Here is a 22,648-nt window from a genome sequence, read left to right on the forward strand (position 1 = left end):
TTGTGTCTTTCACTTACTGTGATGTGTTGTCACTAACTGTAAATGTAAATTTTACCAATGGCTTTCTTTAAATTTAAATCCAAGTGTGATTCAGTGTTTTTTAAAATGTCGCCAAATGTTTGAATAAGTTAGTAGTAAATTAAGTTTTTTGGTTAATATGCAGTGGGTTCCGTACGGTGATATTAATCGGTTTTTTCGAAGAGTTAAATCTGATGTTACAAGGAGCAATGTTTATAGAGCACTTAGAAGGAGGTTTTCACAAAGTAAGGAAAAAATTAAATAAATATATATTTTAAAAACTGTTTGTTGCCCCAAGGGTCTGACTCGTTCTTTGGCTTTTTATCAAAAATATCTGTGGACCCTTAAATATTGTGGGTGCCTATTTAGACTTAGAATAAGACTCTGCAACTTTGCAATTCAGTTTACATATTGCTTATAAATATTAGACAATGTTACAATATTTATAAAAATCTAAGCAGCTCCTTTAATATTTTAGGTTTCACTGGCTTTTGGACTCGTTCTTGGGCTTCTAATTATATATAACCATTTTTTAATATATTTATTATTATTAGTCTATTTTGGATTTATTCTCTAATTCTTTAAAACCGACATTTTTATTTTACTATAGTTTTTTTTACATTTTTTATGTTTCTTTTCTGTTAAGACTATTTAGAACTTTTGACAATAAACCTATTAAATATTTTTTTAAAATTGCATAAATGTATATTATATTTTATTGAGACTTTTTTGTTATCCCAAATTTTTTACAGGTTTTTTATAATAATTGTATATTTACATTTTTATCTTAGTAGGAGACTCTGTTGTTTCCTAGTTTTTTGGCTTTTAAATTTAAGTCTAACATCTTTTTTGAAATACAATTTTTTAGGCATAAAATATATAAATGCTCTGATTTTTATCCAAAATCTGATCTAAATCTGAAGATTTTTCTTTGTAAAATATAAAATTGTTTCTGTTTCTTTATATTTTTAACTTACCGTAGGGTAGTTATAGTAATGGACCGAAAATCTAAAATGAAAATTTTTGCATTTCTCGACGTTTCAAAGGTTTCTGAACATTTTGACATACCTCAGAAAAAATGGATGTGTGTGTATGTATGTATGTATACAATTTTTCGTCCACGCGGATCAACCGATTTGCATGGTTCAAAAAACATTCGATTCCTTTTGATAGGGAGATGTGCTGATTAGTTTTTGGCAAAGGCAGGTCCAGCCATTAGGGAGATACGGAGCAAAGAGTGCAGAAAATACAAATCGAGTTTTTGAGAGAACGGAGCATCCGATTTGAATGATTCAAAAAACTGTCGGTTTGTGTTGACAAAACAGTTGCTTTTGGATTTTTTTTTTAAATCTTTTTTTTGTATACTGAAAATAGCTCAGATTTCAATTTTAATTCTGGCTAAAGTTCTAAAGCTCACTTATATACTTTGAATAAATAACTTTAACTTTGTAATTCTGTTTATATAATTCTTATAAGTATTAAACAATGTAACATTATTTATAATAATCATCATTCAAACATTTTGTTATAGTACGGGAAGTTCCTGCAATTTTCTTTAAGGCACGATGCCATACACCACTAGTCAATTATTTTTTTTAAATATTTAATTGTATATTTCATTGCCTTCTTTGATCTTTGACCTAGAGATTTTGGCTATTTTTAGACCTTTTATTAAAAATGTAAGACTATGTTCTTGGGATATTTTTATTATTATTTTCCTTTTTTATTATAAGTCGTCTGCACCATTTTTTTAGAAATCTCCAAAACATAAGAACTTGTTAAATATGGTCAAGCCCTTTTTCGCCCAAATTGCCTACTTTTTGGTTTTTTCATTAAAAGTACAAGGCTCCAATATTATTTGGATATTCTTAATAGTTTTCCTCTGTTTTATCAAAAGTTGTTGGCACCTTTATTTTACTTTCTAAAATATAAGAATCTGTTAAATATTTTCGGTTTTTCTTTTGTACTTTTATCACAAGTCTTTACACTTTTAAAACTTTCTTCAATATAAAACTTATTATTTTTTTAAATATTTAATTGTATATGTCATTGCCTTTTTAGATCCTTTTTATCTAGAGATTTTGGCTACTTTTACACCTTTTATTACAAGTACAAGAATAAATACAAATAACAATTTGGTTCAAATTTTTAGACCTTTTTAAATTATAAGACTCTGAATAAGACTTGAAATATATAGAAGTTACATGTATTTATTTAAATCCCAAAAATTACTCTATTACATGGTTTACTCACCAAAGCGTCACAGTTCTAATAATACTACATCGAAAAAAAGCCCGAATAATGCATAATTAAATATTTTAATATGTAATCAGAGTAAAATGACGAATGTCGAATATCGATCGGAATTAGAAACGAGAATGCTTTTCTTGTTTACTTGAGACATATTATTTTAAGACCGAAATAAACACACACCCACACTTTTTAGGTTTTAGGCGACCACCAATGGACACACACGTGTGTAAATATAATATATATATATATATATATATATATATATATATATATTAAATGGTTTTCCAGGCATTCATCCAAATATTTATTGAAAAGTTAAATTTTCACAATATGTGTGCAATATGTATAATCTGTACACTAGTTGGAGAAATAATAAAAAGATTTATAAAAAATATTTTTAGCAAGATTCTAACATGTGTGGAACTAATTGTGAATTTTTTGCACATTTTTTATTGATTTGTAAATAATTTGGAAATACTATCTAGAGGTAAAGGATGTTTCTGTATGTTGAGTTTATTCCGTGTATTTTTTGTTCTAGAAATTGTTAAATAGGCTCCTTCGCAAATTCTCTTTTTGTATAATTTATATATATATATATATATATATATATATATATGCAATTAGAATAGAATATCTGATGATACTGATTCAGTATGTAAATAAAGAAATAATGAAGCGCCATGGCGCGCTCATTCATTCATTCATTCATTATGAAAAACGGAGGATTTCTCAGTATTTTTCTTCAAGGCCAATACCACACTTTATATTCATCAGGGAAAATAATCGATATGTATATGTATATATATATATATATATATATATATATATATATATATATATATATATATATACTAGGTTAGTCTTTAATATGGTTTTTTAGAATTTAAAACTTAGCGACAAGTGTATCATTTTTTTAAGAATAACATTATACTTGCTTATCTATATCATAAATTAAAAAATACAACGAAAATTTGATATATTTCATAAAATAAGTATTTACTTAGGAAGAAAGTCCAAGAAAGTTTGGTTGTAGTGCGGAGTATGTTAGAGTTAATATTAAGAGCTGAAACTTCCAAAGATTTTTTTTTGTCAATTTGGAAGCATTTGAGTCCTTGGGAGCAAGGAAATTCGAAAATATCCATATTAAAGACCATATAGAAAACCTGATGGTCATACTAACGCCTTTCTGGATTAAATTAAATATAATATACTGCTTTGTCTATAAAGTTTCTTTTTTGCTAGTTTATAATTTGCTTTTTAATTCGAAACTGAATTTGGTTATTAATAGATTTTGTTTCATGACCTAAGCTTGTTGGAAAAGTAATTATTTCTCTTGAAAGTGATCGGCTTCATTTTTCATATTTTTGTGGTTTCATTTTTCACATTTTTTACATTTTCTTCAGTTACACATGTACAATTTTTGTTGGTTTGCCAGTAGAGTTCTTTAAAGTATCTTAAATTTGTTAGATTAGATAGAGTTTCTAGTTTGCTCATCAGTAAACTTCCTCCTGCAGTTACTCACTTTGTAACTATCATGATTTTTTTGGTAATCAATAAAAATGTTGAAATATCAGGGTAATTTTTTTGCTATAGAAAAATGTCAACTAGATAATCAGGCGACCAGACAATTCATAAATAAATAAATGTCAATAAAACAATGATTGAAAAAATTTACCAATAAATTTTGGGTTGTAAAAATTTTGGCAGGCGATCGAATCAATGGCTTATATTTTTTGTAGTGTTATAATTGCAATTTTATAATTATTTTTGAAGAGAAAATAGATTTCATTGAATAATTTTATATTTATATGAAAATAATGCAGTGAACCTTATATATGAAATAAGAACAAATCTTGGTGTATAATATTTTTCACAAAATAATAATACCTCACATTATTTTATTATTTCCTTTTCGAGAATTAATTATACATCAGGTAGTTTGATTAGCATACTATTACTTTTATACAATTATAAAATCATGAATGTATATAAGTTATAATATAATATTAAATATTTTTAGCTGGTTGTATACCATTGAAAGAGCTCATTTACGGGCAAGAATAATTGTATACAGAATATAGAATACAAAGTTGCATTATTTTGGGTCGTTTTATACCTAGAAAGTCATAAAATTGCACGTGGGACGAAAAAAACGATATTTATCATAAAATATTTTCACCAAATAATAATGCTTCTGCTTTCTAATTTTTTCTTCTGCTATTTCCATTCGAGAATTAATATTACATCGGATAGTTCGATTAGCATATTATTACTTTTAGACAATTATATAATTGCGTAAAAGTAAAAATTTAATACTATATATTTTTTGTTGCTGAAATACTATTGACGTCACTGATATATTTTGCAAGTGTTGTTATTTCAGGCTATGGAAAAACCAGATTATATGTATTTTGTTTTGTGTATTTTTCGGTATGTATATTCCTGATTGCCATCATTCATGGCCTAAGATTGTCGTAGTTAGAAATATGACCCCTTACTATTCGATAAATTATACATTTGAGCTATTCACACTTAAACCCAATTTCATTGTTCTGTATCTTTGAAAAAATATTTTTGTATTTTCTGGAAAAAAACGTATACCTAAAAGGTCATAAAACTGCCTGTGAGACGAGAAAGCGACAGCTTCCTTCCCAAAGCAAAAACGCAGTAACAGATTTAGAACCAGTTTAGGGAAGTCGGATATGACGAATCCTGTAAGACAATTTCACTCGGATTCACTCCGAGGGAGGAGTTGTATCTGAGTGATAACTCCGGAGTAAGTTACCCATCTCTAGTATGTACCGATACCATTTTCATCAGTGATTTTGTGGGCACGTTTTAACCAATTTTAATGAATCTATTCAAATTCGGTTCCTATTGATGGAAAGAGTTCTTTCTTTTATGTATTAGTAAAATATTAGGATCTGTAAGAAATTAGTAATGTCAGCATTAGAATTGACTTGACACTCTTGAATAAGCTTTTACTCTTATTTTAATAAAACCGAATCACTGTGATTCAGTAATTTACTCCGTCCTCCGTCTTAATTTATTTCACTTCTCCTTTAATAGTAGAAGAAATCGTCCCCGAATACAAATTGATGTTAAACAACCCCCATGAACTGCTAAAATTCTATTATTAGATCGTAGAATCAGATTGTGTTCTTTACACAAATAAATGAGGGCGTTGTAAAAGGCGAATCGCTTTAATGATGTTTGATTAATTTTTATGGCGGACACGAATTTGTAATTACCAGGACAGGGTGGGGCCCCCTTGGGGTGATATGATTCGAGCATTTATATGCTCGTCATATAAATGTAAACATGAGATATACACAAATATATTTACACATTTACATAAATTAGTTTTTCAAAAACCAGCTCAAATTTGAATAAAATTACATCCAAATAAAATGTTGCTAATTTGTAATAAATTCAAAATTTCACAAATGGTTGATGAAATTATTTTGAAATTAAGAGAACTTCATTTTATTGGTATGTCATTCATAACTATTTTGATCGCTTTATCTATATATATTTTTTTAAAATATAGATATAAATTAAATCTAGATAATCTTACATCAATAGCAATATTCATAAATATTTGTATAAATCATTTTTGAAGTTTTGAATCAATTGTTTTCAATATTCTCAAATTATCATGTTGCCGTCAATTGATAATGGAAACGTTCAAAATCAATTTCAAATCGTTGAATTGTTATTTAATACCTCAATGCAAAAATGATGTTTTGGATTCCTAAAGTGTAAATTGACACTGACAATGACACTGACACATTCGGAGTGAAGAATTGAAAAAAAATAAGCCAAAACATGATCGAGAGATGCAACCGAAACAAGTGTCGCATTTTACTGTTTGTTGGAAATTAGACAGTTAGGTGAATTTATTTACTTATTTAATAAATTTATTAATAAATCATTATGAAATTTGGCTGAAAATCCGATTTGCTAATTTTTAACATCTCGTAGGGCAAGTTACAGTAATCCCAAAAAAGTAGAAAATAAACATTTACGTTTCAAACATTTAGGTATATCTTAAAAAATAGATGTAAATGTGCGTTTAGGTGTATGATTCAATTCAAATACGATTACTATTAATGGGAATACGTGATGATTAGTTTTTGGGCAGACAGGTCCAGTCGTCAAAGGAGGTACGCAACAAAAAATTTCAATTTTTGCGAGAACAGAGCGTCCGATTTGAATGATTCAAAAAATATGTTAATGAGAGATGGACTAATAGACAGACAGATTGAAAAGGTAGACAGGTTGATATAATGACAGATAAACTGACAGATTGATAGATAGACAGGTAGACAAAACGACAGACCGATCGAAAGCAAGACAGGAAGTCAGGTAGATAAATGACAGATAGACAGGTTGACATGTTGACAGACAGGCAGATTGACAGGTTGACAGGTTGACAGGTAGATAAGTTCCATTTACCAAATTACCATTTTCAAAATTTTTGTCAGTCTGTTTATTTGGGTTTTTTTTTCCGAACGTCTGTACCGGTTTTGACGAAACTTTTTTGAGAGGTAGCTGATGTAATTGGGTTTACCTTGGGCTACTTTTATTTTAGCAAAAAAATATTTTAACTTAATTTACTTGCTAGTAGAATACATTTGTTTTATTTTGAAGAGCTCGTCAGTAAAGTTCCCTTCTTATCTTCTTCGTTACCATTTAATTTTCTCGTTTGTAGAACCAAATTTTTTTTATTTAATATTGAAACTCACCGGACAATTCTGCCTCATAAAATAGCGTTGCTACGACAATGTCTATGGTTTTGCTGTGCAATCAGGCGCATTTTACATATAAACAAGCAAGAAATAATGTTGTGATAAAAACTTTGATGATGCAGTTACCATAAGATTCTTCTATGCTTTATTTGTTTATAAGTAAAATACGCCTGATCCCACAGTAAATACAAAGATATTGTCTCATATTCATTATAAAATTATATATAATTTTTTAGTTAAATGTAAAATTAGAATTTAAATGTAGGAAACTTTGTATAAGGCTAGTTTGTAAATAAGAGGCCAAATAAAATAAATAAAAGAAAAATGTCTCATATTCACTAACAAAAAAAAGCATAAGATAGCATGAAAACGCTATTTTACGTGGCAGAATTGATCTCATCATCAGCTCGATGCCTCTTCTGCAATAAAAAAAACTAAATAAATAAAATAATTTTATAACAATTTTATACAATCTCTAAGAGAGTCCTCTTTTTTATTTTATGCTCGTCAGTAGAGTTTTTTTTCTCTTCCATAAAAAAATTAAATTCTGCTTGATCGACAGTATCTATCATTCTTTTTTTATTTTACTCCATATACTGTTTGCTCGTCGGTAGAGTCATATTTATATTTTGATAATAAATTCGCTCGTTAGTAGAATTATTTTTTCATCTTTAAAGTCCATAAAAGGTGCTTTAAAGGCTTCATAAAAACGCTTTTTTGAGAAATTTTTAGGGAAGCAAATAATTATTTAGTTGAAACGAAACTTTCAGGTTTTATTGTTCAGTTTTTACTGAAAAAAATCGATATATTTTAAGCCCCTAAAGCAGGCTCCCACCTTTAATATGCTTTTTAGTATGGTAGTGGTATACGTTTGCAGGTTTGCAGGTCCAGCTAGTATATATATATCATAATTTTATTTTTATTAGTTCAGAGAAAACATCAATATAGGGTTCTATACTTAAAGAAAAAATCAATACAAATCAAATTTTTACTGGTTACTATATAATTTTGAGGTTATTATAATAGAAATTATTTTTATATTCAAGACAGATACTACAACTGTTCAAAGAATGAGCGAAAAACTAAAAAAAAACAAGCAATCAATGATTACTCTGATACGTACCTTGGCTATCACTAATTTTAACCAGGGATTCGGATACGAGAAATACTTTATCACAAAATCTGTCATCTCCAAAATTCTACATTTACATTTTTTGTCACTCTCTTATCTTTTGTCTACATTTTTGGTCCTGCGCCTTTGCATCATGTTTATTTATTTTATTTTATTCCTCATTTAATTCTTATAATTCATTTCTTTCCTCAGATGATGACGCAACGAGCGCCAACCCCTCCTGCGGCGCCCCATTGGCGTCCACCGACGACTTGGCAACCTCGACCGGCGACTCCAACGTCGTCGGCGAGAAGAGGGTCATCTTCGTCAATCGGCCGCAGCCGAACAAGTTCTGCAACAATCATATCTCTACGGCCAAATATAGGTAATAGACGACACATCATTAATAGTATAACGACTTTTGTGCCATTTGGAAGTTAGATTTTGGTACCTGAGATTTCACCCTATGCTACTACATATTTAACTTAAGGGGCACACCTAGTGTGACAACCTAAACAAAGTTTATTTTTGGGAATTCAAAAATAAAAAAAAAACTAGTGAATCCATCTATTTAAAACTTTGAAGGTATATTTATACATGTTTTGTGAATACACAGTAAAATTTTTTAAATAAAATATTAAATATTTTTGAAATGACACGCGATCTCCGGCGGCTCCAAAAAAAGGTCCTCCACTGCTGGAGTTATTGTAGCCTTCTCCGTTGAAAAAAAAATTATCGTTAAACTAGAACATATTGTCTGTACGATGACCCTCGGGCGAACAAGAAAATAAAAAATTGACAAAATGGCAGCATTTTGATAAAAAACGTTAAATTTTTCCCAAAATTTTGGTCGCCTTTGGCCTGCCAAAATTCGATTTTTGATCAGATAAAAAAACTGGAGGGTCATCGTATGGAGAACTATATTGAGGAGATGCAAAAAAAATTGATAGCGATCGGATCATTTATCTCCGAGTAATCACTGCAGCAAATTCGAAAAAGCTGTTTCGAGAAAAACGAGTTTGAAGATAAAATGATCGTTATACTATATACTATTAGTGCAGTAAACGGAGCGTTTTGGGTCTGATTTTTTTTACAGTGCTCCGAATTGCATGAAACTTTGGAATTAGGTTTATCTTACCCTCAAGTTCAAAAGTGAATACTATTCGGGTTCCGCCAGCACACCCCGGGGGGATGACACCCTTTCAACAATAACGTCGGAAATCGATAAAAGAACAAATTACGAGGTCTGTTCAAAAAGTACCCGGAATTTTCGTTTTTTCAAAAAAATATTTATTTATTCGTCTACATTAATGTGGTCCCCTTCAAAGTAGTCCCCCCCAGATATAATACACTTATGCCAGCGTTTTTTCCAATTTTCGAAGCACCCTTGATATGTCCTTGAGCACTCTCGGCGATTTTCTTCAATCGAGGAAAACCGCCGTCCTTTCATGGGTCTCTTCAACTTTGGGAATAGGAAAAAGTCACACGGAGCCATATCTGGTGAATTTTTGCACTTTGCAACACTTTATTTCATTTTTTACGCAAAATTTAATACAAATTCTTTGACTTTTCAATTCTTCCATTGTAAAAATCGCCGAGCTCAGAAAAACACGTCGAACCTTAGCGACTACCACAGACAAAGTAAACAGTGAATATAGCTGAAAATTTCATCATACTTTAGGGGCATGTATACCAACACAATAAAAAAAAAATTTTGACAATCAGACACTCCAGACCCGCGAAATTTAATTATTAGTAATTCCGGGTACTTTTTGAACACACCTCGTATAAGAAAAAAATGTCTCTTATAGTTTTTCAAAAAAACTTATATTTTTCAAGTTACTGGCCACTAAAAATGCATATATTTGGTCGTTTTTCTTGTTTTTTTTTGCAAATATCTCCGAACAAAATAATGTCAATAAAAATCTTAATAAATCAGTGTTTTATTAAGTGTTTTAGGAATAATAGTATGCAAGATTTGAAAGAGCCACAAAATTTTGTGTTATTATGTTGATCATGAAATGTAAATATCTTCATCGTACAGAATTTTGGCAGGCGATTTATTCTTATAGTAAAGCATCTTATGGCTGAAAGTTTTACGTGTTAAATAAATTAATATAGTTTTCGATCACTATAGTAAATGAAAGTTTAATAATTGCATTAACAAGAACAACAAATACACGACTTTAGAGAAAATTATACTGGTTACTAGTGTTATATTAACTGTTTTTATTTAAGGGTAGTTTTAAGAGTTGAACAAACTATGGATATAGTAATTATTTTCGAGAAATTGAAATAACATTCATATCATTTCTTCTTTCTATAATTTTCTTTCAATTTCAAAATAATTTTTTCGAACAATTTTTCATCAACGGGTTGTTTTTAAAAATCTAAAAAGGGTTAAAAATTTGATAATCAAGATAGAAAACATAAAATATTATTTACTTTATATGTAATTCTTATTATATCATACCGAAATTTATTTTTAAGTGTTTTTTTTTTCAATTTAGAGGTTGTTTGAAGGGTTTTAGAGTTTTTAATAATTTCAATGGTTTTAGGGCTTGAAAATGATTTTATTGCAAAGTAAATGTATTAAAAAGTACTTTTTAATTGCATCCTTTAATATTAAAAACGTTTTCTAGTTATAAAACGGCTCAATGTCCACTTATTTATTAAGGGGTCGTAACCCGCCGGAGTCCGAATTGTTTTCACTTTTGAACTTGAGGTTAAGTTAAAACCTAATTCTAAAATTTCATGCAATTCGAAGCACAGTAAAAAAATTCAGAGGTTATACCCTTTTTTCCTCTCCGTTTACTGCACTAAACAATTGTATCCAAAAATTAGAACATAAGTGTGGTTATATAATTAAATTGTTGTTATTTTTTCTAGCACTTTAAGTTTTGTACCATGTTTCCTCTTCGAGCAATTCAGAAGATACTCGAACTGTTTTTTCCTCCTGATCGCCCTGCTGCAGCAGATTCCTGATGTATCTCCGACAGGAAGATACACGACGCTGGTGCCCTTGCTTTTTATATTGGCAGTCAGTGCTCTGAAGGAGATTGTAGAAGATTTTGTAAGTTAATATAGATTTTTATTATAAATTTATTTTATTTATTTATTTTTTCTTTTTTGTTGCAGAAGAGGCATCGAGCTGATGATGAGATTAATCATCGTTGTGTGGAAGTTCTAAGGAATTCGAAATGGGAGAGTATCAAGTGGTTGAAGCTGTCTGTTGGTGATATTGTTAAAGTTACCAATAATCATTTTTTTCCTGCTGATCTGCTGTTATTGGCATCCAGGTTTGTAAAACACACATTATATTGCTTTTGATGAAGCTATAATTTGTCTGAGACTGTTGGAGAATATCTTAAACTGTTATAGATTATTTGAGTATTGCAGATTTTTTGATAGGTTTGTAGAACTGTGAGGATTGTAAATCGTCTGTGACTGTTGTAGATTGTCTGAGACTGTTGTAGATTGTCTGAGACTGTTGTAGATCCCTAGAGACTGTTGCAGATTGTCTGAGACTGTTGCAGATGGACCAAGACTGTTGTAGGTTTCCAGAGTCTATTGTAGATCGTCTGAGACTGTTGTAGATCATCTGAGACTGTTGTAGATCATCTGAGACTGTTTTAGATTTCCAAGATTGTTGTAGGTTGTCTTGAGAGGTTTGTAGATTGTCTGAGACTGCTGAAGATCGTCTGAGACTTTTGCAGATTACTAGAGACTATTGTTGATTATCTGCGTGTTGTAGGTGGTTTGAGACTGTTGTAGCTTGCCAGAGACTATTGTAGATCATGCCAGAGACTGTTGCAAACTGCCAGAGACTTGTAGATCGTTGTAGATCATCTGAGACTGTTGTAGATCGTCTGAGACTGTTGTATATCATCTGAGACTGTTGTAGATCGTCTGAGACAGTTGTATATCATCTGAGACTGTTGTAGATCCCCAGAGGCTATTGCAAACTGCCAGAGGCTGTTGCAAACTGCCAGAGACTGTTGCAAACTGCCAGAGACTGTTGCAAACTGCCAGAGACTGTTGTAGATCTTCTGACATTCTCGTAGATCATCCGAAACTGTTGTATATCATCTGAGACTGTTGTAGATCCCCAGAGGCTATTGCAAACTGCCAGAGGCTGTTGCAAACTGCCAGAGACTGTTGCAACCTGCCAGAGACTGTTGTAGATCATCTGACATTCTCGTAGATCATCTGAGACTGTTGTAGATCCCTAAAAACTGTTGCAAACTGCCAGAGACTGTTGCAAACTGCCAGAGACTGTTGTAGATCATCTGACATTCTCGTAGATCATCTGAGACTGTTGTAGATCCCCAAAAACTGTTGCAAACTGCCAGAGACTGTTGTAGATCATCTGAGATTCTCGTAGATCATTTTAGATCGTCTGAGACTTTTGTAGATCATCTGAGACTGTTGTAAATCATCTGAGATTATCGTAGATCATCTGAGACTGTTGCAGATTGTCTGAAACTGCAGTAGATTGTCTGAAACTGCAGTAGATTCTCAGAAACTGTTGTAAATCGTCAGAAACTGCAGTAGATCCTCAGAAACTGTTGTAGATCATCTAGATTCTAGACTATTACAGTTTGCCAGAGACTGTTGTAGATCCCTAGAGACTATTGTAGATTGCCTGGGACTGTTGCAGATCGTCTGAGACTACTGTGTATGTTGCACATTACGAGTTGAATAACTCGGAAATCAATCAATATTTTAGACTCTTTCTTACCTTGAATGACCTTTCTTACCTAATCTTTTTTACCTTTTAGTGAGCCCCAAGGCATGTCATTCATCGAGACCGCCAATCTGGACGGCGAGACAAATCTGAAAATCCGTCAAGCAGTTCCCAGAACCGCCAGCATACAGAATGCAACAGAACTAGGAGAATTAACCGCCACTTTGGAATGCGAACCACCAAACAGACTCCTTTACGAATTTGCTGGCGTCTTAAAACCTCACGGAGAACAGTAAGTTTTGCAAAAGCCAACCACCAATTTATTTAGAGATGTATATAATTTTTTTCCCCCAGGGCTATAGCTTTGGGTCCTGATCAACTCCTACTCCGTGGAGCAATGTTGAGGAACACAAGTTGGGCTTTCGGAGTTGTCGTCTATACTGGTCACGATACCAAATTGATGCAAAATTCGACATCAGCACCTTTGAAGAGATCAACTGTTGATAAATTGACCAACACGCAGATTTTGATGTTGTTCTTCATTTTGTGCGTACTGTGTTTGCTGTCGGCGATTTTCAATGAACTTTGGACGCAGAAAAGGGCGCAGAGCGACTGGTACATCGGATTGACGAGTAAGTAAAAGAAACTAGTGGGGGTATTCTAGTGCAGAAATTCAAAAAAATCGATTTTTTTTATTTCATATTTTCAAAGTTTAACTATCTAAGAGTATAGGTACGAGAATGTTTTTGAAAAATTGAATTATTTTCGGAAATATAGGCAATTTACTGACTCGGTCTCCATACTGGTTTGGCTTCACGCAAAACTTTAAATGCGTTTTTTTTTCAGAACAGACTGTTTCAATACTGTTGACACGATTTCTCGCGTTCTACTCGGCCGATTTACTTGAAATGTTCAGAAAGTCTTGTTTATAGACTTATCTGTAGCCCGAACTTAGAATTATCCCCAAATTCCAATATTTACTATTTTTAAAAAATTCGAGAAACTGAAAAAAACAGTAAAAAAGACACTTTTTTTTCAAACGGTCGCCAATTTGTAATTACTATTATTTACTTATTTTTTTAGAAGTTTGAAATTTTTAGGAATTTGGAAAAATAGTTTTTTTTTAAATATATTAAGAATTTGGAAATTTTTGAAAATATTCGAATTTTTTTGTAATTTTCTAAATTTTTTTTTTAATTTTTTAAAATTTAGTTTTTTTTTGAAAATTATGAAAAATTTCGAAACCTTAAATTTTTTGAAACATTGAATTTGTATGAAAATATTAATTTTTTTTTTTTGAAAATTTTCAAAATTACTAATTTTTCTGTAAATGCACTTTTTTGCACACCGTCTACTCAAGCAAAATGTTTTTTTGAAATAATCGAATCAGATGATCCGATCTCTCGAAAACTGTATAATCGTTTTTACACCATTTGCGCTAAATTCCTTCGAAACGGCAAAATTGCCTTCTGCCTTTTGCGTCGAAATCGTCGACGAAAATTTGTATCCGTACACACACACACGTACACGCACACACACACACACATACATTTATTTTTTCTAAGGTATGCCAAAATATTCAGACACCTTTGAAACGTAAAGATATATAAAAATTTTCATTTTTAACTTTCCTTAGGGCAAGTTATAGTAATCGACAAAAAATCGAAAATGAAAATGTTTATATATCTTTACGTTTCAAAACCTTCTGAACATTTTGGCATACCTTTGAAAAAATGGATGTTTATGTGTATGTGTATGTGTGTGTGTGCGGATACAAATTTTCGTCGACGATTTCGGGAACACCGATCAACCGATTTGAATAATTCAAAAAACATTCGATTAGTATTGATAAGGAGACGTGCTGATTAGTTTTTGGCTAAGGCAGGTCTAGCCGTTCCGAAGATATGGGGCAAAAAGTGCCAAAAACGGTAACTCAGTTTTCAAGAGAACGGAGCGTCCGATTTGAATAATTCAAAAAACATTTTACCTGTATTGACAAGGTGAAAAATTGATCAAATTTTCACGAAGGCAGGTCTAGCGGTTTTGGAGATCTAGTAAAAAAAATTAATAAAAAGGCCATTTGGCGGTCAAAAATGATCATTAGACATATGCACATCAAATTATCAGATATTTTATAGAGACTTTAACAATAAGTATAATATTTGTTTACATTCCTATGGGTTCCGTACCAATGTTTACCCGTTAGACGGCGACGCGGCGCTTACGCGCTTTGACATTTCGTCTCTATGCAGTTAAAGCAGTACGATTGCTTTGAAAAAAAGTTCAGAATTTTCAAAATATTTCAAAATAATTTTTTTTTAAGTTTTTTTTTCAAAAAAGAAGTAAATTTTCGTCAAAAATCTATAGTTTCTCAAAAATCTAATTTTTTCAGAGTAAATTTTTTTCAAAAATGTTAATCTTTTTAAAAAAAAATTTTTGTACGGGAATTTCCAGCAATTTGCCCTAAGGCACGATGCCATGCGCCCCACTAGTCGATTTTTTGCGATTACTATAACTTGCCCTACGGGAAATTAAAAATGATAATTTTGATGAATTGTGATTTATGGCTTCAATTTTATTTGTTTTAGATATAACAACTGTCAACTTAGGTTACAACTTGTTGACCTTCATCATCTTGTACAACAATCTCATACCCATATCTTTGCAAGTGACTTTAGAAGTAGTACGATTTATGCAGGTATTTACGCCACTGCAATATATAATATATATATATATATATATATATATATATATATATATATATCAAACCCACAATTTACTATTATGTGTCATTTGTCCAGGCGATTTTTATAAACATGGACGTCCTAATGTATCATTCAGAGTCCGATACACCAGCCATGGCCAGGACATCGAATCTAAACGAGGAATTGGGAATGGTTAAATACGTTTTCAGTGATAAAACAGGAACTTTGACCAGGAATGTTATGAAGTTGTCGAAGTGTTCTATTGGTGGAATTATTTATTCCTGTCCTGATTGTCCTGAAGGCAGCTTTAGGGACAGTCCGGTTGATGGACTTGATATCGAGGATGCTCAGAAAAGTGATCTGGTTCAGGTAGTAATAATAAATGACCTATATTTTACTTCTGTAGAAGCATCCTTGTTTTTGGCTCTGGTCTTTGAAGATTTTTGTGTTACTTTTTCAGAATCTACTCAACAATCACCCAACAGTCGACTTGCTTAAAGAATTTATGAGTTTGCTATCGGTTTGCCATACAGTGATTCCTGAGAAGAGCGAGGATGGTAAAATACATTACCATGCATCATCACCAGGTAATAGATAAATAAATTAGTGGTGTATGGCATCGTGCCTTAAGGCAAATATCTGGAACTTCCCGTACCAAAAATTATTTTTTTTAAAAAAGAACGAAAAGAAAGAAAAGAAAAGACATAAGACATAAGACTTAAGAAAGAAAAAAAAACATTTTTGAAAAAAAATTACTCTGAAAATATTAGATATTTGAGATACTATAAATTTTTGACAAAAATTTACTTTTTTTGAAAAAAAACACTTTTTGAAGAAAAATATATTTTGAAATATTTTGGAAATTCTGAACTTTTTTTAAAAGCAATCGTACTGCTTTAACTGCATAGAGACGAAATATCGAAGCGCGTAAGCACCGCGTCGCCGTCTAACGGATAAACATTGGTACAGAACCCATAGGAATGTAAACAAAATTTATACTTATTGTTGAAATCTTTATAAAATATCTGATAATTTGATATGCATCTGTCTAATGATCATTTTTGACCGCCAAATGGCATTTATTTTTACTTTTTCCACTAGATCTCCCAAACCGCTAGACCTGCCTTCATGAAAATTTGATAATTCTTCATCTTGTTAATACAAGTAAAATGTTTTTTGAATTATTCGAATCGGGCGCTCTGTTCTTTTAAAAACTGAGTTACCGTTTTTGACACTTTTTGTCCCATATCTTCGAAACGACTAGACCTGCCTTCGCGAAAAACTAATCAGCACGTCTCCTTATCAATACAAATCGAATGTTTTTTGAATTATTCAAATTGCTTCATCCGTGTTCCCGAAATCGTCGACGAAAATTTGTATCCGCACACACACACACACACATATACATCAATTTTTCTAAGGTATGCCAAAATATTCAGAAACCTCTGAAATGTAAAGATATATAAAAATTTTCATTTTCGATTTTTGCGATTACTATAACTTACCCTACGGGAAGTTAAAAATAGTTGCCTAATTTACACAAAATTCTAAAAGTGCCTCCGTATAGTCACAGTCTAAACGCATTTGCAAATAATTATGTGCGACATTTTCACTTACACTGTGCTTAGGTTGGCAGCATTTTCACATTTTTCAATAGTTTTCACAAAATTGAAAAGGTACATAAACGGTCTAAACGCACTTGGGCAAACATTTGTACCAGAGTGGCGCTTAGACTGTGCTTAGCCTGGGTTTTTTTTTTTTTGAATTTTTAATCCAAAATTACGAAAATATTTTATGGAAAATAAAAAATGTAATAATTTTTTATTCTCAAAAGCAATTGTTTTGTCATGCAAGCAGAAAGTTTTTTAGATCATTTCAAATCGGACGCTTATTTCTCTCAGAAACTGCCATTTTTTTGCACATTTAGCTCTGTATCTTCGAAATGGCGGGACCTGCCTTTGCCAAAAACTAATCACCTCTTCTTTGTATTTTCTGCATTCTTTGCTCCGTATATACGCAACGGCTGGGTCCGCCTTTGCCAAAAACTAATCAGCACATCTCCCTATCAATAGGGATCGAATGTTTTTTAAACCATTCAAATTGGTTGATCCGTGCTCCCGAAATCGTCGACATGAAAATTTGTATCCGCACACACACACATCCTATTTTTTCTGAGGTATGCCAGTAAAATGCTCAGAAACCTTCAAGAAAGAAATGCAAAAAAATTCATTTTCGATTATAGGCCCATTACTATAATTACCCTACGGGAAGTTAATAAATAAAAATTCTGCATTATTGACTTATTTATTAATTTTGGTCCTGTAGATGAAAGAGCTTTAGTAAGTGGTGCAAAGAAATACGGTTACTCATTTGAAACCCGGACACCACATCACGTTGAGGTCAACGCTTTGGGTGAAATTTTAAAATTTGAGATATTGAATGTTCTCGAATTCACTTCAACCAGGAAAAGAATGTCTGTTGTTGTTAGAACACCACAGGGTAAATATATTGATGACTTAATAATTTTAGTTATTATACCTGGTTTTTAATAATGTTTCTCGTGTCTATTTTTAGGCCAAATCAAATTATATTGTAAAGGAGCAGATACTGTGATATATGAAAGGTTAGCCAAAGAGGATACGAAATATCGAGAAGTCACTCTGAAACATTTGGACGAATTTGCTCGAGAAGGCCTGAGGACGTTGTGTTGTGCTGTTGCTGATGTTAATCATGAATTTTATGAGGTAATTTCAATATATATATATATATATATATATATATATATATATATATGTATATTAGGGTGGTCCTTAAAAAGGTCATTTTCGAATTTCCTTGCTCCCAGGGGCTCAAATGGTTCCAAATTGATAAAAAACAATTCTCTGAAAGTTTTAGCTCTTAATATTAACGTTTAGATAGAGCGCAATTCAATCAAAGTTTTGTATGGAAATAGCATGGAAAAATTTTCAAAAATTTTAAAGATGTTTTTTAGATCTAATTTAGCAAACAAATGAACGAATAATACTCATTCATTTGTCGCTAAGTTACACCTAAAACATTTTTTTTAAATTTTCAAAACTTTTTCCATGCTCTTTCCATACAAACTTTGATTGAATTGCGCTCTATCTAAACGTTAATATTAAGAGCTAAAACTTTCAGAGAATTGTTTTTTATCAATTTGGAACCATTTGAGCCCCTGGGAGCAAGGAAATTCGAAAATGACTTTATTAAGGACCACCCTAATATATATATATATATATATATATATATATATATATATATATATATATTTATATTTATATATACTAGATGATCCGACAGACATTGTCCTGTTCCCACATCTACATTTTTTTTCATATCTCATACTAATATTTATGCTGTTCAGTTAAAAATTATAATTATTGTTTTTTGAATTACTTTTTACACCAATATATGAGTGATGTTAAATGTAGAACTGTTTCAAATAAAATGATTATTCTCAATTCCCACAGTTAACACTTCAATTATCCTTTTAACACATATTAAAATATGTTCAATAAAATTGTATATTAAAAATTATACACTGCACTTTATAGAACAAACTTATTTCCAATAGCTCAATTTATTTTAATGCCAAAGGTTATACAATGTTTTTAGTCATACCTGTAGATGTGGATAAATGAATGATTTTTTGTTTATTCACGACTAAAACATTGATTTTCCAAATTTTTCACACAAAAAATCATTGTCTGCCTTTTTGATGTATTTTTGGTAATAGCATAAGAACTTTTTTAAAAGGTATAACAAATTCAGAAGGAATTAATTTATAGCATTTGCGGTAAAAGTACAATATCACCTGAAAATTTTCTACCCAAAATAATTGCTTCAATAATATTGCCTATAATTTTAATAATTTCGTACCTTATTTTCAATATATATTATTACTTAAGTTCGTATTAGCAGTGAATAAATTTGACAAATCCTGTTCACATGTGCTCTATTTATTCTACGATCAACAAAATTATTGCAGTAAATGGAGAGGAAAAAAGCGTGTGCCCTCTGAATTTTTTTTACTGTACTCCAATTTGCTTGATATTTTGGAAATAGGTTAATCTTAATATCAAGTTCAGGGTGAAAACAATTTGCACTCCTGCACCACCCCCCGCATTAATTGGATTACAACTCTTTTAATTCTGACTTCATCAGAACTTGTAATATACTATTTTAAAGATAAATGACAGACTTCTCAATGCCAAACAATGCCTCAATATTTTCAATGTCAATGAATAATATGCGTTTTTTTATAATTTTTTCCATTTATTTCTGCAATCTAACTATATTCTATAATTCAAAAAATTCTAAAAGAATCCCATAACAAACTTCAGAAAGATTTATCAAAATCCGAATAATTGTTTAGTAGGATTACCCTTTCATACACCATTACAGAAGAATTTTAACGCTCCAATTGATTCTACGTTTTAGTTAGAAAACGTTTGCACGTGAAAAAGAAAAGGGCTGTTTTCAGGGTTTTCCCGGAAATCATTCGATTTTTTTTTCGCCGTAAGAACTATCCTTGGACTTCAACGAACATTTAAAAAAAAAATTGGCCAAATTGGTCCAGGCGTTGTTGAGTTATGCGCTTACCAACACATTTTGCGATTCATTGTTATATATAAGATTATAATAATTATTTTTATCAGGAATGGAAACACATATACCACAAGGCAGCTACAAGTTTACAAGATCGTGAATTGAAAATCGAAGAAGCAGCTAATCTCATAGAAACTAATTTAAAACTTTTAGGAGCCAGTGCTATCGAAGACAAACTACAAGTAAATACTTTTGCACAACTCAGCCATCTTATAACATTTTTTATTATAATTATTAATTGTTTTTTATCATTATTATTTTCAGGAAGGTGTACCAGAGACAATAGCAGCCTTGATCAAAGCAGACATTGCCGTCTGGATTTTAACCGGAGATAAACAAGAAACAGCTATAAATATTGGATATTCTTGTCGTCTCATTGTTCATGGGATGCCTTTGATAGTCCTTAATGAAGACAGTTTAGATGTAAACATTTACACACCTTTTGTTACATTTATATTACAATTATCTACAATATTATTTTTTTTTCAGAGCACCAGAGACACGATATCCAGACACAATGCTGATTTCGGGGAGCAGCTTGGTAAACAGAATGAGGTAGCTTTAGTCGTAGATGGTAAAACTTTGAAATACGCCTTGGCTTGTGATCTCAGGAGGGACTTTGTGGATCTTTGCACTTCTTGCAAGGTTGTCATATGCTGTAGGGTCTCACCGATACAAAAGGCAGAGGTAAAAAGAATCACAGTACTAATATAGATTTATATATATATATATATATATATATATATATATATATTATATATATATATACAGTGGCGGGGCGATACCATACGGGGGCGTCGGCGAAATTCGTTTGCGAAGCTCCCCCGAGTGCACGACTTCGTGCCTTAAGGCAAATTACTGTAATTTAAATGTTAAAAAGCTTTAGAATTTTTTGAAAAATTTGAAAAAAAATAGCTTTTTTAATTGGAAATATTTTTTTATATTTTGAAATTTTTTGAAGCGCGTAAGCGCCGCGTTTGCGGTTATGCATTTCTACGGAACGCGTAGAAATGTAAACAAAATTTGTACTTATTATTAACCCTTTTCACTCGAATGCCGCCGGAAAATTCATATAAATCTCGTAATTTGCGAGTGGAAAGGTTTAATCTTTATAAAATATCTGATAATTTGATATGCGTGATCATTTTTGTCCGCCAAATGGCTTTTTTTTAATTTTTTTATTAGATCTCCAAAACCGCTAGACCACCTGCCTTCCTAAAAATATAATCAGTTTTTCATCTTGTTAATACAAATAAAATGTTTTTTGAATTATTCGGATCGGACGCTTCGTTTTCTCAAAGACGGAATTACCATTTTGGCCCTTTTTATCCCGTATCTTCGAAACGGCTCCTTCTGCCTTTGCCAAAAACTAATCAGCACGTCTTAATGACCATATTAAAAAGTTAAAAAATAATTATTGTTAAACGAAAGTATGAGTAAATGTGATTTATTTCTAATCAAATATTTACACAAATTGCAATAGACAAAAATTACACAAGTTAAAATAAACAAACTCTTCGGCAAAAACAGTTTGTTTCTCCAGATATTAGAAAACACTGAAATTAAATAATTATCCCGAAGAAGTTTTTTTTGCCAAATCATTCGATTAGTTAATTTTATAATATCTCGAACGTTCAAGTCTTTCTGAATGGAAATGATTGGACACCATCTACTTAATTAATAACTAACTAAACAAAAGATTGCAATCTACAATTGATTAAAAAATCTTTAATCAAAATAATTTGAGTACACAAATCCGCACATAGAATGACATGACCGTAAAGCTCGGCCCATTATTTCAAAATTTAATGAATTTTTATAATTAATAATTTGTCGTAGTTCCATAAAATTTATGTCAGTTTAGTTTAGACTATAATTTTGATCTCTATACAGAGTTTTTTTTAAAAAAAAACGATCTTTACTTTCGAACAGTTTTTTGCATTTTAAACTTGGTTCAGAAATGTCGAAATGTCGGATTTTTTAAAGAACCTTTAATTTTTTGTCGACGATATCAAAGCGGATCGACCGATTTAAATGATTCAAGAAACATTTGATTCGTGTTGATAAATTGGCAAAAGCAGGTTCAGCGGTTTCGGAGATGCAAAAAAAGTTTCAATCAATTTGGTGATGCAATTTTTGAAAAAACTGATCATCCGATTAGAATGATTGAAACAATATGTTGCTTGTGTTAAAGATGTGAAACAATGATTTGTTTCAAATTAACAGTATTTATAGTATTTATTTCAAAATAATTAAAACAATGTTATTTCTCATTGGCCAATTTATTGATCATTAATTAATTTTATTCCTCGAATATTTAATTAATGTTTGGATATTCTTATGTACTGCCAAAAGGAATAATGATTTACATTCGCATAAGAAACACAAATATAAACAATCAGAGAAACGTCTCGCGCGAAATTGTTTAGATTTAATAATCTATACTCTATAGTGTTGACAGACGATATTAGATAATGCCCATAAGAGATAAAAG

At 31.1% G+C, this 22,648-nt stretch overlaps 1 protein-coding gene across 1 annotated transcript in view; it reads left to right on the top strand.

The window, feature by feature from the left end:
- The window catches only part of LOC113364028 (probable phospholipid-transporting ATPase IA), a 63,424-nt gene continuing 40,776 nt past the window's right edge, over window positions 1–22,648 (top strand). The window contains 14 exon segments of the mRNA XM_026606490.1: window positions 1–263; window positions 8,347–8,518; window positions 11,023–11,206; window positions 11,272–11,432; window positions 12,915–13,112; window positions 13,175–13,452; window positions 15,409–15,518; window positions 15,622–15,894; window positions 15,986–16,112; window positions 17,851–18,024; window positions 18,100–18,269; window positions 20,205–20,336; window positions 20,419–20,577; window positions 20,644–20,841. Of these exon segments, the coding sequence (XP_026462275.1) occupies window positions 158–263; window positions 8,347–8,518; window positions 11,023–11,206; window positions 11,272–11,432; window positions 12,915–13,112; window positions 13,175–13,452; window positions 15,409–15,518; window positions 15,622–15,894; window positions 15,986–16,112; window positions 17,851–18,024; window positions 18,100–18,269; window positions 20,205–20,336; window positions 20,419–20,577; window positions 20,644–20,841 (2,442 nt within the window). The 5' untranslated portion in view covers window positions 1–157.

Source organism: Ctenocephalides felis, unplaced genomic scaffold (genome assembly GCF_003426905.1).
Source record: "Ctenocephalides felis isolate EL2017-DRISC unplaced genomic scaffold, ASM342690v1 CF-g0.4_SCAFFOLD_00845, whole genome shotgun sequence".
Lineage (NCBI taxonomy): Eukaryota > Metazoa > Arthropoda > Insecta > Siphonaptera > Pulicidae > Ctenocephalides > Ctenocephalides felis.